This window comes from Lithobates pipiens, unplaced genomic scaffold (genome assembly GCF_037356315.1).
Source record: "Lithobates pipiens isolate NorthernLeopardFrog02 unplaced genomic scaffold, aLitPip1_a1.2 Scaffold_30, whole genome shotgun sequence".
Taxonomy (NCBI): domain Eukaryota; kingdom Metazoa; phylum Chordata; class Amphibia; order Anura; family Ranidae; genus Lithobates; species Lithobates pipiens.
The window spans coordinates 42137282-42153241 of NW_027507791.1; the positions used below are offsets into that span (position 1 = coordinate 42137282).

General features: G+C 52.2%; 1 protein-coding gene across 2 annotated transcripts in view; it reads right to left on the minus strand.

Moving 5' to 3' along the window:
• NCSTN (nicastrin) overlaps positions 1–15960 on the minus strand; it is a 30762-nt gene that overhangs the window by 9361 nt on the left and 5441 nt on the right. Inside the window, exons 5-12 of one of the 2 annotated variants that reach the window (XM_077464090.1) lie at positions 14459–14604; positions 14199–14349; positions 8448–8554; positions 8201–8353; positions 3331–3435; positions 3166–3243; positions 2886–3055; positions 1178–1280 (exon numbers count right to left, since the gene is read on the minus strand). In XM_077464090.1, coding sequence (XP_077320216.1) covers positions 1178–1280; positions 2886–3055; positions 3166–3243; positions 3331–3435; positions 8201–8353; positions 8448–8554; positions 14199–14349; positions 14459–14604 — 1013 coding nt within the window. Of the gene's footprint in view, positions 1–1177; positions 1281–2885; positions 3056–3165; positions 3244–3330; positions 3436–8200; positions 8354–8447; positions 8558–14198; positions 14350–14458; positions 14605–15960 lie in introns of both variants that reach the window. The other variant, XM_077464088.1, reaches the window with a different exon arrangement.

A 15960-nucleotide genomic window follows, 5' to 3' on the forward strand; every position in this document is an offset into this window, starting at 1 on the left:
CACCTCCCCTTCTTTTTATTTTTTTCTTTCCATCACATAGGTGTTCTGTAGTCCTCAAAGACTTTTCAGGCTTTTCTCTCTTTTTTTTGTTCACCTGGCAATCCTGCCTGTAACACACTTCCTGTCCTAAGGTGACAATCCTCACTCACTGCCCTATATCTACCCTAGCACAGGATGTGAGACAGGTCTGCACAAAATGCTTCCCCCCGCCTGACTCTAACATAGTGGGGAGGTGTGCTGTAGTCCACCGATGAGTATCGGGTATTTTTTTTTCACACTTATTTGAGGGGGGGGGGGGGGGGGGTTACTAAAATTGGAGCACTCAGAATCTGGTACAGCTGCTCCTCAGCTTGTTCAATTAAGTTTCGACCATAAAACCCAGAAGCTGATTGGTCATTTTACACTTTCCAGTTTTAGTAAATCTCCCCTCATTAAGACACTTTCAATCTAGGAAAGAAATCTATAATGCCTTGTACACACGGTCAGAAATCCCGACGAAAAAGGTCAGATCGGATTATATTGTCGGAAAATCCGATCGTGTGTGGGCTCTATCGGACTTTTACCCGAACGATCGGATTTTCCGACAACTTTGTCCGACCGTTTGTACGCAACAACGGTTTCGAACAAAATTAGTCGGGAAAAAAAATCAGACGGATTTTGTGGTCAGAATGTCCGACCCGTGTGTACGGGGCATAAGAGTGTTTAAAAACCCCAGAGAATCCATCAGGTTTTTTTTATTGCCATCTGTGTCCCCATTGGAGGAATTTATCCTAACCTTTTGTTCAGGTGTCTGCGCTTCCCAGGACAGGAAGTGGGGGAAATTTTCTACAGCAGTGACACGAATTGTCAGTTTTATTTTTTTTGCTGTGTCACCAGGACAGGAAGTGAGGGACATTTTCTACAGCAGTGACACAAATTGTCAGTTTTTTTTTGGGTGTCTCCAGGACAGGAAGTGGGGGAAATTCTCTGCAGCAGTGACACAAATTGTCAGTTTTTTTTTTGCTCTCTGTGTCACCAGGACAGGAAGTGGGGGGGGGGGGCTGAACCTCTCTAGCTATGGGTTTTAACCCTTCCCAGCTCCGTCCAAAACCAGAAATAAAAGGATTAGACAGGAATCGCCTTTCAAGTGAAATTCTCTTTTCTTAGTGACGGGTTCCATTTAAGGGTAATTTCTCACCTGGGCCGTTTCGGTAACATACTCCATGGCTTCCTCCTGGGACAGTCCGCTGGGATAGTCCATCTTGATGGTCTCTGCCATGTCATACATGCTGTTATAGTACCTGAAAAGAGAAAGCAGCACTTCATTAATGTCCACCTTCATGTCTTCTTTCAATATGGTTGTCACCTCCCTTGTATAGAGTGAAAAAAAAAAAAAAAAGTTTTGCAAGCTGCATTGTCCCTCTGAAAGTCCCAGCGCTGCCCCCCATGTCCTCCCCCTGGTCCAGCATGAATAGCACCCACCTAAGACTTGTGGCCAGAAGGAGAAGCAGCCCCATAGATTGGTGGTCGGTGTGGAGAGGTGTGAACATTGTGTTATGAGGTCAATGGGAGAGGAACCCCCCCCTCCCGCTGGACATCAACGGGAGAGGAACCCCCCCTCCCGCTGGACGTCAACGGGAGAGGAACCCCCCCTCCCGCTGGATGTCAACGGGAGAGGAACCCCCCCCCCCCTCGCTGGACATCAACGGGAGAGGAACCCCCCCCCCCCTCGCTGGACATCAACGGGAGAGGAACCCCCCCCCCCCCCCTCGCTGGACATCAACGGGAGAGGAACCCCCCCCCCCCCCCCTCGCTGGACATCAACGGGAGAGGAACCCCCCCCCCTCGCTGGACATCAACGGGAGAGGAACCCCCCCCCCCTCGCTGGACATCAACGGGAGAGGAACCCCCCCTCCCGCTGGACATCGACGGGAGAGGAACCCCCCCTCCCGCTGTACATCGACGGGAGAGGAACCCCCCCTCCCGCTGTACATCGACGGGAGAGGAACCCCCCCTCCCGCTGTACATCGACGGGAGAGGAACCCCCCCTCCCGCTGTACATCGACGGGAGAGGAACCCCCCCTTCCCGCTGTACATCGACGGGAGAGGAACCCCCCCTTCCCGCTGTACATCGACGGGAGAGGAACCCCCCCCTCCCGCTGGACATCGACGGGAGAGGAACCCCCCCCCTCCCACTGGACATCAATGGGAGAGGAACCCCCCCTCCCGCTGGACATCGACGGGAGAGGAACCCCCCCCCCTCCCACTGGACATCAATGGGAGAGGAACCCCCCCGCTGGACATCAACGGGAGAGGAACCCCCCCTCCCGCTGGACATCAATGGGAGAGGAACCCTCCCCGCTGGACATCAACGGGAGAGGAACCCCCCCTCACATTGGACATCAAATGGGAGGTGTGCCCTTACATTGGAGATCAGTGGTAGAGGTGACCCCTGACATTGTTGATCAATGGGAGAGGTGCCCCATTACATTGGTGATCATTAGGAGAGGTGCCCCCTTACAATGGAGGTGAGTGGGAGAGGTACCACCTTGGACCTTATCTTAAGATTGTTGTTTGGAAGGCGAAGTGCCCCCTTAGACTGGTGGTCAGTGAGAGAGGTACCCCATTACATTGGTGATCAGTGAAGTGCCCCCTTACATTAGAGGTCAGTAGAGAGGTGCCCCCTGACATTGGTAGTCCTGTAGAAGGAATCCCCCCCCCCCCTTACGCTGATCCAACACTACTGGCTTTAGCATGTGACATCACTACCAGAACTATGCAGCCTATTGCTCGAGGAACTCCTGGCATCTTCTGGGGGTAAACGAATGTTCTACACAACCAGTGGTGCTTTAGCCAAAAATAGTCCAAAAAAAAAGGGGCTCTAATATGGGCTACAGAAGACTCACTTGTTGTTGTAGGTGGTCCTGTGGTCAGTCAGCACCACCCCCGGAATATTTCGAGCCTTCAGGAAACGCTGGAAAGATGCTGGTGGAAGGGCTTGGGACTGGTTGACCTCCTGCAGAGTCACGTTGACCCCGGTACTCGCCGTCTTCAGGGTGTTAATCAGATTCTGCACCTTCATGGAGGAGATTGAGGTCTAAGAACTTCACTGTGGCTTATACAGGACAGAAGCACATGACCCACCATACCCCCATAAACAAAACAGATTCCCCCGCCATCCAATACCTCGGTGTCCACCGTCTCGTTTGCCCGAGAGACGGGATCACTGTGAATCCAGAGGACAGAGTTGCTTCTTAGCGCCACCTGCAGGAACAAAATGTAAACAGGACTCATTGGAGGTTCCGGAGAATAGTTCTGGGAGTTTAGAGTTTCTAATTTCTAGCGGAGTACCTGACTCAGTTCAACAAACGAGTGAATGTTGTTCAGGCGCACGGGAAACCGTCCCTTCTGCATGTCGTACACCATCCGCGAGCTTCCAATGTAGTCAAACACTTCCTGCGGGAACACCAAGAGGTCACATACAACCAGCCCCGACGTGTATTTGGTGGGAGGAGTAAAAAAACTAGAGCAATGGTGTGCTTTCTAGGCAGCGGTGGCTTGAAAGTGAACCGGTGGCTTTGTCTTGTATGGTCAAAACTAGACATGTGACAAATTTTTTATTTTATTTTTTTGTTTCTTTTTTTTTTTTTTTTTTTTTGCTTTTTTTGGAAATTCAGATTTTCAAATTTTCGAAATTTCCAATTTCTGGAAACTTTAAAAAAAAAAAAAAAAGCCAAATTTGCAAGGAAAATACCTATAATTTAATATTTATTATTAGTTAGTTATTATTTCAGATTTTCATTATTTTGAATTTTCATTCTTATTCTTGGATTTTCACATTTCCAAATTTTAGAACTTCCGAAAATTTGAAAATTCTGAAATTCTAAAATCTGAAAAAAAAAAGAAAGAAAATCTAAAAAAAGTAAAGAAGAAAGTAAAGTAAATAAGAAAAGTAAAATTCTAAATAATAACTATTAAATTATAGGTATTGGAATTTCATTTCAAATTTGGCTGTTCGGCATTCGTTATTTCAGATAATTCATAACTTCGGATAAATTCGTACTAGTTACGTTCACTAACAGTCAAATTTGAAAGGAAATTCCAATACCTATAATTTAATATTAGTTATTATTTCAGATTTTTGGGGTTTTCGAATTCTCATTCTTTTGAATTTTCAAATTTCAAAATTTGTAAAATATATGAAATTTCAAATACTCAAGTTTCCAAAATTTTTAATTTCTGGAAATTTGAAAATTGAGAAATTCTAAAATCTCAAAAAAAAAAAAGAAAGAAAAATCAGTAAAAGTCAAAATAATAACTAACTATTAAACTATAGGTATTGGAATGTCCTTTCAAATTTGACTGAGGGTATTGGAATTTCCTTTCAAATTTGACTGTTAGTGAATGTAAATAGTAGGAATTTATCCGAAGTTATGAATTATCTGAAATAATGAATGCCGAACAGCCAAATTTGAAAGGAAATTCCAATACCTATAATTTAATATTTATTATTAGTTAATTATTTCAGATTTTTGGGTATTTTCAAAATTTCCATTCTTTTGAATTTTCATTCTTATTCTTGGATTTTCAAAATTTCCAAATTTTTGAATTTGTAAAATATATGAAATTTGGAATGCTCAAAATTTCCAAAATTTTGCATTTCCGAAAATTAAAAAAATTCTGAAATTCTAAAAATGTGAAAAAAAAAAAGAAAAAAAATCAGTAAAATTCAAAATAATAACTATTAAATTATAGGTATTGGAATTTCCTTTCAAATTTGGCTGTTCGGCATTTATTATTTCAGACAATTCATAACTTCAGATAAATTCGTAACGTTCACTAAAAGCCAAATTTGAAAGGAAAATTCCAATACCTATAATTTAATATTTATTATTAGTTATTATTTCAGATTTTCGAATTTTCAGATTTTCATGCTTTTGAATTTTCAGATTTTCATTCTTATTCTAGGATTTTCCAACTTGATCTCCACGAAGTTGCTTCAAAGCCTCCATAGAAGTCTATGACAACACTCGCTTACAGCACCTGAAGCTTTTGAGAGGCTTTTTATTCAGCTTTAGCTTTGCTATGTTTTGGATATATTGCAGGTATGAGATCTCCCAGGATGCACTAGGAACCCAACAAGCGAACCCAAAAGATGTCATCAGCAGTCACTTCTGGTTCATGTGTGTATAATGTGGGAGGGTCTGGTGCAGACGTCACATCTGGTGTGCAGCGTGGAGCAGCAGGAAGGTGAGTGGGGTCCGGACTGGAGCGAAGCAACTAGTAGACAGCACACGTGGTGCAACATGGGGTATGCTATAGCGGAAGCCTAACAGGGACAGGACCGAGCAGTGGGGAGGGGGGAGGTTCAGCAGAGCTGGGGGACTGGAGCAGAAGAAACTAGCAGATGTGGTGAGCAGCATAGGAGTAATATAGCGCAGTGGTTCCCAACCCTGTCCTCAAGTACCCCCAACAGGCCATGTTTGCAGGTTTTCCTTCATCTTGCACAGGTGCTTTAAATCAGAGTTGATGGCTTGGTATTTTGGACAGCTATTTTCTCTAAGAGAAATTCCCAAAACATGGCCTGTTGGAGGTACTTGAGGACAGGGTTAAGAACCACTGATATAGCGGGAGGTGAGTAAGGACCAGATAGAAATGAGGATCAGCAGAGCTGGAGGTTACAACTGAGTGGAGGATCAGCAAAGCTGGGAGTTACTAATGAGTGGGAAGATTAGCAGAGCTGGGAGTTACTACTGAGCAGAGGATCAGCAGGGCCGGGAGTTACTACAGAGCAGAGGATCAGCAGGGCCGGGAGTTACTACAGAGCAGAGGATCAGCAGCGCCGGGAGTTACTACAGAGCAGAGGATCAGCAGCGCCGGGAGTTACTACAGAGCAGAGGATCAGCAGCGCCGGGAGTTACTACAGAGCAGAGGATCAGCAGCGCCGGGAGTTACTACAGAGCAGAGGATCAGCAGCGCCGGGAGTTACTACAGAGCAGAAGATCAGCAGGGCCGGGAGTTACTACTGAGCAGAGGATCAGCAGGGCCGGGAGTTACTACAGAGCAGAGGATCAGCAGGGACGGGAGTTACTACAGAGCAGAGGATCAGCAGCGCCGGGAGTTACTACAGAGCAGAGGATCAGCAGCGCCGGGAGTTACTACAGAGCAGAGGATCAGCAGGGCCGGGAGTTACTACAGAGCAGAGGATCAGCAGCGCCGGGAGTTACTACAGAGCAGAGGATCAGCAGCGCCGGGAGTTACTACAGAGCAGAGGATCAGCAGGGCCGGGAGTTACTACAGAGCAGAGGATCAGCAGGGCCGGGAGTTACTACAGAGCAGAGGATCAGCAGCGCCGGGAGTTACTACAGAGCAGAGGATCAGCAGCGCCGGGAGTTACTACAGAGCAGAGGATCAGCAGCGCCGGGAGTTACTACAGAGCAGAGGATCAGCAGCGCCGGGAGTTACTACAGAGCAGAGGATCAGCAGGGCCGGGAGTTACTACAGAGCAGAGGATCAGCAGCGCCGGGAGTTACTACAGAGCAGAGGATCAGCAGCGCCGGGAGTTACTACAGAGCAGAGGATCAGCAGGGCCGGGAGTTACTACAGAGCAGAGGATCAGCAGCGCCGGGAGTTACTACAGAGCAGAGGATCAGCAGCGCCGGGAGTTACTACAGAGCAGAGGATCAGCAGCGCCGGGAGTTACTACAGAGCAGAGGATCAGCAGCGCCGGGAGTTACTACAGAGCAGAGGATCAGCAGCGCCGGGAGTTACTACAGAGCAGAGGATCAGCAGGGCCGGGAGTTACTACAGAGCAGAGGATCAGCAGCGCCGGGAGTTACTACAGAGCAGAGGATCAGCAGCGCCGGGAGTTACTACAGAGCAGAGGATCAGCAGCGCCGGGAGTTACTACAGAGCAGAGGATCAGCAGCGCCGGGAGTTACTACAGAGCAGAGGATCAGCAGCGCCGGGAGTTACTACAGAGCAGAGGATCAGCAGCGCTGGGAGTTAATACCTGTCCACCTATCCCACACCCACCTAACAACTGTCCTCGAGCTACCCCCCCCCCCCCCATCAAATCATTCCATGCATCTATTACCTTTTGTACCACCACCCACTCCTTTTAGAATGTAAGCTCTATGAGCCTACCTTACTGTACTGTAATAGCGCTGCGTAAACTGTTGGCGCTATATAAATCGTGAATAATAATAATACTACTACTGAGTAGGGGGATCGGCAGAGCTGGGAGTTGCTCCCGAGCGGGGGGATCGGCAGAGCTGGGAGTTGCTCCCGAGCGGGGGGGATCGGCAGAGCTGGGGGCCGCTCCCGAGCGGAGGATCGGCAGAGCTGGGGGCCGCTCCCGAGCGGAGGATCGGCAAAGCTGGGGGCCGCTCCCGAGCGGAGGATCGGCAGAGCTGGGGGCCGCTCCCGAGCGGAGGATCGGCAGAGCTGGGGGCCGCTCCCGAGCGGAGGATCGGCAGAGCTGGGGGCCGCTCCCGAGCGGAGGATCGGCAGAGCTGGGGGCCGCTCCCGAGCGGAGGATCGGCAAAGCTGGGGGCCGCTCCCGAGCGGAGGATCGGCAGAGCTGGGGGCCGCTCCCGAGCGGAGGATCGGCAGAGCTGGGGGCCGCTCCCGAGCGGAGGATCGGCAGAGCTGGGGGCCGCTCCCGAGCGGAGGATCGGCAGAGCTGGGGGCCGCTCCCGAGCGGAGGATCGGCAGAGCTGGGGGCTGCTACCGAGCGGAGGATCGGCAGAGTTGGGGGTACTACTGAGAAGGGAATTCGCTGAACGCGTGTATCATTATGCTGGGGATCTGCTGAACAGGGGGACTAATGAGCTGGGGATCCGCTGAACAGGGGGTACTACTGGGCCCCTTTAACACAAATAGAACATCAACATACACAAGGCATTTGCCAAGCTTCAATAAAGCATGTTGAAGCGGTGGGCACTTTAAACGAGCCCTTCAAAATCCTTATCCTCCATCAGTGACAACCAGGGAACTCCATTTTTCAGGAGTCAGCCGTTTATATATTCGCCCAGTACAGGAATACTAAAAAAACAAAAACCTGGAGCAAATAAAAGCACAGCAGCGGTATGTAGCACCCAATCAGATTCCTACATTTCCTATCCAATTACAAGAGAGCTGCAATTTGATTGGTTGCTTTAGGCAGCAGACGCATTCCACCATCACAGGAAGACATGGCGCGAACCACAAGGATCCTTACCCCCTGGAAGAAGGTGAACACGATGTTTCTGGGCAGTGACTGCGTTTCGTTGAGTTTGTGGAGAGCTTCAGCCGCAGCCAGCTGGGTGACCAGTGCCGAGACGGTGCTCTCTGCCGCCGGCGCCAGGTTCCAAAAGAACGAACGGCCATCCAGCTGTTAACAACAACAAAGATAACTAACAATAAAAAAAAAATAATCAAAAAGACACAAACAGCAAAGTTACTATAAGTGACGCGTCTTGACTCACCCTGGCAGCGGACACCACCACCTGCTCCTCCGGCAGCAACACCGAGGAAGTGTTGATGGGCTTTACGGCACTCCAGACATTGTAACCGGCAAGTGAGTCGCACACAGCTTCTGAAGGACAGAGGGGATAGTCAATCTACAGAACCCAAACCAGGAAGGCCACAAAGTGGAACTAAACTCTAAGGCAGGGGTGGCAAACTCAATTTCATTGCGGGCCGCATCAGTTTTATGGTTGCCCTCAAAGGGCCGGTTGTAGCTGTTAAGACTACAGGTCCAGAGCACCCTTACATCAGATGTGAAGAGCCCCCCCACCATCAGATGACAAGAGTCAGCCAACCTTGTAACTGGCAAGTGAGTCGCACACGGCTTCTGAAGGACAAAGTGGATAGTCGATCCACAGAACCCAAACCAGGAAGGTCACAATGTTCTCAAAGTGGAACTAAACTCTAAGGCAGGGGTGTCAAACTCAATTTCACTGCGGGCCGCATCAGTATTATGGTTGCCCTCAAAGGGCCGGTTGTAGCTGTTAAGACTACAGGTTCAGGGCACCCTTACATCAGATGTGAAGAGCCCCCCCACACCATCAGATGTCAAGAGTCACACACAGCTTCTAAAGGACAAAGTGGATAGTCGATCCACAGAACCCAAACCAGGAAGGTCACAATGTTCTCAAAGTGGAACTAAACTCTAAGGCAGGGGTGTCAAACTCAATTTCACTGCGGGCCGCATCAGTATTATAGTTTCCCTCAAAGGGCCGGTTGTAGCTGTTAAGACTACAGGTCCAGGGCACCCTTACATCAGATGTTAGGAGCCCACCACCATCAGATGTCAAGAGTCACCCAACCTCCCTTACATTACAGTGCACCTTACCTTGTGCTGCTGCTGGGAAGAAGCTGGGGGCATTGCTGGGAAGCAGAAAACACTGGAGGAGGACCAGAGGAAGGCCATATAAAATGGCCTGGAGGGCCGGATTCAGGCCGCGGGGGCCTTGTGTTTGACATACGTGCTCTAAGGTGTGCCCAAAAAAAGGGGTTCTGGGTTCCAAGGACAAGTCACCAGTATTGTCTGTCAGCTGCAGGCAGACCACAGACAATACTGGTGACTTGCCCTTGGAACCCCGTCTACCTTTTTTGAGCACACCTTAGATCAGTCTTTACCTCATTACTGACCTACCATGCTCTGTGTCTCTATGTGGAAGAGGCCATCTTGTTATAGGTAGGGCTTTGCGTCTTCACGTCAGAGCTTCTGACAAAGAGCATAATGAGAAACACAGTGACATCACTAAATCTCACTCCAGTTCTCCTGAGATTAGCCGTCACAGGCAGCAGGGCCTTAGATCTTGCACTGGAGACATACAGGAGAGGTTTTAGGTATAGAAGTCCCCATCCCAGGGACGCAACGTGTAAGGGCGGAGCCTACTGGAGCGACGTCAACGCGCTGCTCAGGAGTATCCAATACACAGTGGAAGGGATAGCGGTCTACTAGCGGTTAGTACATACTAGCACATTATGCGACACTTAGGCCGCGTACACACGCGCGGACTGTTTGCCCAACCTTGTTCGTCAAACAGTTTCGGCAAACAGTCCGCTCAAAATTTGCATGAGCGGACTTGCCCACACACGAGCGGACTGTTTGACGAACAAGGTTGGGCAAACAGTTCGCTCAACTTTTGAAATGAACGGACTCGCCCACGTAAGGAGGAGGCAAATCCGCCCATTTCGAGCGCGTGTACAGGTAGGCGGGGCCCGCGAAGGAGACGTCGCGGGCTCCGCCGCCTGGAATGGGCTTAAAGGGGAACCCCAACGCCGAAAAAAATCGGCGTGGGGGTTCCCCCCAAGTCCAGACCAGACCCTTGTCCGAGCACGCTACCCGGCCGGCCAGGAAAGGGGGGCGAGCGAGCGCGCCCCCCCTCCTGAGCCGTACCAGGCCGCGTGCCCTCAACATGGGGGGTGCCTTGGGGAAGGGGGGGCCGCACGGCCCCCCCACCCCAAAGCACCTTGTCCCCATGTTGATGAGGACAAGGGCCTCTTCCCGACAACCCTGGCCGTTGGTTGTCGGGGTCTGCGGGCGGGGGGCTTATCGGAATCCGGGAGCCCCCTTTAAGAAGGGGGCCCCCGGATACCGGCCCCCCACCCTATGTGAATGAGTATGGGGTACAATGTACCCCTACCCATTCACCTGTGAAATAAAGTACAAAAAAAAACACAACACATGGAAAAAGTATTTTATTGCACAGCTCCGGGGGTCTTCCGTCTTCGGGGGTCTTCTCGCCGGACTCCTCCGCTATGTGTGTGTAGCTCTTTTACTAGCGGAGGAGTCCGGCTTTCTTCCTCCCCGCCGCCGGCCTCTTCTCCCGACTTCGGGGGTCTTGTCCCCCTCTTCGGTTCTTCTGCCGGGCCACCGCGCCTGGTCCGGTGGCCCGGTCTTCTGTCGCCGTCTTCCGTTCTTCTGTCGCCGCCTTCGGTTCTTCTGCCGGGCCACCGCGCCTTCTTGTAGCTCTTTTACAGGCGGTGGCCCGGTCTTCTGTCGCCGCCGCTGTCGTCGTCGTCGCCGCCGCCGCCGCCGCCTTCCGTTCTTGTTCTTCTTCTCCTGGAGATGTTGACTCGACGAGCTCTCCGGCCGGAATGCCAGGGACACGCTCCGATGCCACTTATATAGTGACAATGGGGCGGTGTCACATGGTATATGTCACATGGGTTGGTCACATGGGTTGATGTCACATGGGGACTATGACATCGTAAGGGGGCGGGGTCACCATGTGACCAACCCATGTGACATATACCATGTGACACCGCCCCATTGTCACTATATAAGTGACCGCACAGCGCGGCTCTGGCATTCCGGCCGGAGAGATCGTCGAGTCAACATCTCCAGGAGAAGAACAAGAAGAAGAACAAGAAGAAGAACAAGAACGGAAGGCGGCGGCGGCGGCGGCGGCGACGACAGCGGCGGCGACAGAAGACCGGGCCACCGCCTGTAAAAGAGCTACAAGAAGGCGCGGTGGCCCGGCAGAAGAACCGAAGGCGGCGACAGAAGAACGGAAGACGGCGACAGAAGACCGGGCCACCGGACCAGGCGCGGTGGCCCGGCAGAAGAACCGAAGAGGGGGACAAGACCCCCGAAGTCGGGAGAAGAGGCCGGCGGCGGGGAGGAAGAAAGCCGGACTCCTCCGCTAGTAAAAGAGCTACACACACATAGCGGAGGAGTCCGGCGAGAAGACCCCCGAAGACGGAAGACCCCCGGAGCTGTGCAATAAAATACTTTTTCCATGTGTTGTGTTTTTTTTTGTACTTTATTTCACAGGTGAATGGGTAGGGGTACATTGTACCCCATACTCATTCACATAGGGTGGGGGGCCGGTATCCGGGGGCCCCCTTCTTAAAGGGGGCTCCCGGATTCCGATAAGCCCCCCGCCCGCAGACCCCGACAACCAACGGCCAGGGTTGTCGGGAAGAGGCCCTTGTCCTCATCAACATGGGGACAAGGTGCTTTGGGGTGGGGGGGCCGCGCGGCCCCCCCTTCCCCAAGGCACCCCCCATGTTGAGGGCACGCGGCCTGGTACGGCTCAGGAGGGGGGGCGCGCTCGCTCGCCCCCCTTTCCTGGCCGGCCGGGTAGCGTGCTCGGACAAGGGTCTGGTCTGGACTTGGGGGGAACCCCCACGCCGATTTTTTTCGGCGTTGGGGTTCCCCTTTAAGCCCATTCCAGGCGGCGGAGCCCGCGACGTCTCCTTCGCGGGCCCCGCCTACCTGTACACGCGCTCGAAATGGGCGGACTTTCCGAGCGGGAACAGTCCGCTCATTTCGAAAGTACAGCGGACAAGCCCACACACGGGCGGACTGTTCGCTCAAACACAGTTTCAGCGGACAGTTTTTCGGAATTTCCGAAAGACTTTGTCCGTCCAACTGTCCGCTGAAACTGTTCGCTGAAAGCCCACACACGAGCGGACTGTCCGCCCAAACACTGTTCAGCGGACAAGGTTGGGCGAACAGTCCGCCCGTGTGTACGCGGCCTTATCTGAAAGGAAGCCCGCAACGTCCCTGCTGGTGGCCTCATCCATCTTCGCCCCTCTTCCTTCCGGGAGGGCCGCGGACTCCGGCTCTGTGACTGGCCGGAGCCGTTGGTCACGGCACTTCCCAGAGGGGTTTACAACCACTTTAATGCATTCTATGTGTGTGTATCAGCCGCTCCAACAACCCCTAATTACTTACCTGAGCCCCCAACTCTCTCCAGCAATGTCCACGAGTGTCTAAGCCGTCCAGGACGCTCCTCCTAATTGGCCAAGACACAGCGGTGTGTATTGGCTCCCATGGATGTCAATCAAAATCAGTCAGCCAATCAGGGAAGAGAGAGGGGGCGGGGCTGGATCGGGGGCTCCGTGTCTGAATGGACACACAGAGCTGTGACTGGGCTCCAATGCCCCCCATAGGAAGCTGCTGGCTGAGGGAGCACTCGATAGGAGGGAGGGGGCCAGGAGAGCTAAAGAGGGACCCGAGAAGAGGAGGGTCCGGGCTACTCTGTGCAAAACCAACTGGGCTGAGCCCTTCCTTCTCTGAGCTGGCCGCTCAGCTGTCGGCTAATTGCCAGCTCCTATCTCTCCACAGTGACTCAGCTGTTGATGATATCCTGCTCGTCAGTCCTGCCTACTTAAGCCGTCCAGTCCAGAGGAGCTCTGCCTTCGCCTTTGTCAACATCACAGAAACGATCACCTGCATTCCTGTTCAAGACGTGCTTTGCTGATATCCCTTCTGGCTCCAGATCCTGCTTGCTGTTCCACTACATTGATCCCTGACTTCTGGCTTGGCTGACTATCCCTTTCGGTTACTGAACTCTGGCTATGTTTTGACTACGTTTGTTCTTTTTACTTTTTTTTTTTTTTTTTTACTAAAAATCTCTTTGTTCCTTCTCCCAAGAAACAAGATCATTCCTTCTGTACAGAGCCCTGTTTTGATTGTCAACACAGGGCGCAGGGCTATGATTGGACACAGCTGACTCAGCAGGTCCCGCCTTGAATCGTTGGCTGGGACCTGCTGACAAAATCCTACTCTGTCTAATCACAGCGTGCATGCGCATGTGCCGTGATTAGACAGAGCGGGATTTTGTCAGCAGGTCCCGGGCAACGATTCACGGCCGGACCTGCTGGCAAAATTCCACTCTGTCTAATCACAGAGTGCGGCGGCGGCATGCATGCGCTGTACCCGGAAGAGGCCAGCAACGTATAGGTATATCATATCTCTTTGTTCCTTCTCCCAAGAAACAACGAGATCCTTCCTTCTGTACATCAACACAGGGCTCAGGGCTGTGATTGGACACAGCTGACTCAGCAGGTCCGGCAGTGAATCGTTGGCTGGGACCTGCTGACAAAATCCCACTGTCTAATCATGGCGTGCTGTGGCGGCGTGCATGCACGTGTGTCGTGATTAGACAGAGCGGGAAGGCCAGGCCTACTGACAAAATCCCACTGTCTAATCGTGCACGTGCGATGGCGGCGTGCATGCGCCATGATTAGACAGAGCGGGATTTTGGCAGCAGGCCCCAGCCAACGTTTCAAGGCCGGACACGACGACAAATTCCCACTCTGTCTAATCACGGCGTGCGATGGCGGCGTGCATGCGCCATGATTAGACAGAGCGGGATTTTGTCAGCAGGCCCCAGCCAACGATTCAAGGCCGGACACGACGACAAATTCCCACTCTGTCTAATGACGGCATGCGGCGGCGGCACACATGCGCTGTACCCGGAAGACCCACTCACCAGGATTTATACTGAATGACGTCTGGATGGAGTTGCGCCTCATGCAGGTGACAGAACTGGTAACAGCGTGCATGTGGGCGGAGAGCTGCATGGCGCAGAGCGGGTAGCGCGGCACACTGTCGTTCCTGGGTACGTTGTGATCCCTGTAACACTGCACGGGAAAGACAGACAGCAGTTAGTGATTTTACTTTTTTTTTTTTTTCTCCAACGCAGTTTGGTCACAGACACGCCCCTCCATTCGGCTCATCAAGGCGGCTCACCTGTTTAATGACCTCCGTCTCGTTTTCATTCTCGAGGAGGAAGACAGGAAAGCTGAAATCCTGGTAGGAGAAGCCGGTGCCCAGGGGGTTCCATACACTTCCGTTGCAGTGTGCGTACTGCGAGCCGTGCTCGTTGGTGTACAGGCCTGTCAATCAAGAGCAGAGCGGAGCGCGGTTCAACTGCCGGTACATTGGTGGAAGCCTTACAAAACGAGTTCAACATGCACCACTACTCTGCCCTGAATGGGCAGGCGATTATCTTTCTTTAAATCGCTTACAGATAAGCTGCCGACGTTATACATCTACGTATTTTGACGTAGAATACCGGGGTTATGGCAGCTATCGGCGGGCCTCTTTCAGATAAAAGTGGTCTCTGTGGCGGATTCGCTGCAAGATCACTTTTATCGGCAGTGGGAGAGGTGGCCCCCCCTCCCGCCACGCCCCCGTAGTCGACGCCGCTTACCGCAGCCTTCGGTAGCGGCGGAGACAATCAGATGCCGTCCCCTCCTCAGTAGCATAGAGCCAAGTGAGGAAATGATGGCCCCCACTCCTCATCTTCTGGGGTCCCCCAGCGGCTCCTCCCCGCATCAGATAGCCCCCTAGGGGAAGCGCTCTCCCGAGGGGGGGGGGGGTTACCTTGCGGGTGCGCTCCCGAGTCCAGCATTCGGCGGCCATAACCGCCGAATGTATGACTCGGGCCCCGCCCCCGGGTCATTGGATTTGATTGACAGCAGCGGGAGGCCAATGGCTGCTCTGCTATCAATCTATTCAATCAAGAGCCGAGAACCCCTGAGCAGAGAGACAGCGCGTCCTCGCCGGGGTCAAGTTCCAGGGCTCAGGTAAGTAAAACGGGAGGGGCTGGTCACTGGCAGGTGTTTTTTTCACTTTAATGTATCCTATGCATAAAAAAAGACGAAGGTTTACAACCCCCTTGTAATAGGAATAAAAGAGACCCAAATTTTTATCTTAATCCCGATTCTCGCTCTGTCACGAGCGATCGTGGGTGCCCGGCGGTCACCGCGCCCGCCGGGCACTTGCATCGGCTCCCGGGTGACGCCGCGGGTGTCCGTACGTGCCCCTTAGTGGTCAAAAGGCGAACCGACATACAGTTATGTCGGTTCGCCCAGGGGTTACGTCAACCTGCTGCAGTACAACTGCGGCGGCTGGTGGGGGAAGGGGGTTAAAGTAGAAGTCCACCCCAACACTAAAATCCTTAGATCTACAGACCTCCACGATCCAACAATAACCTAACCTAACTCCGTAAAGAAACAAAATCGCTATACATACCTTTTCTGAAGCCGATCCGACCAGATTCCACCTTGAGCTGTCACCTGCGGCTTCGCTGTGGAGGCGGGTGTGCAGAGGACGCAGCCGACAACGGGAGCCCCATAGCAAGTCTATGGGTGACGTCAATTCCTATTCATTTCACAACCGTTGTCGGCTGTGTCCTCTGCAGAGCTTCCGCCACTGAAGACTGGCCCGGCTTCAAAAAAAAAAAAAAA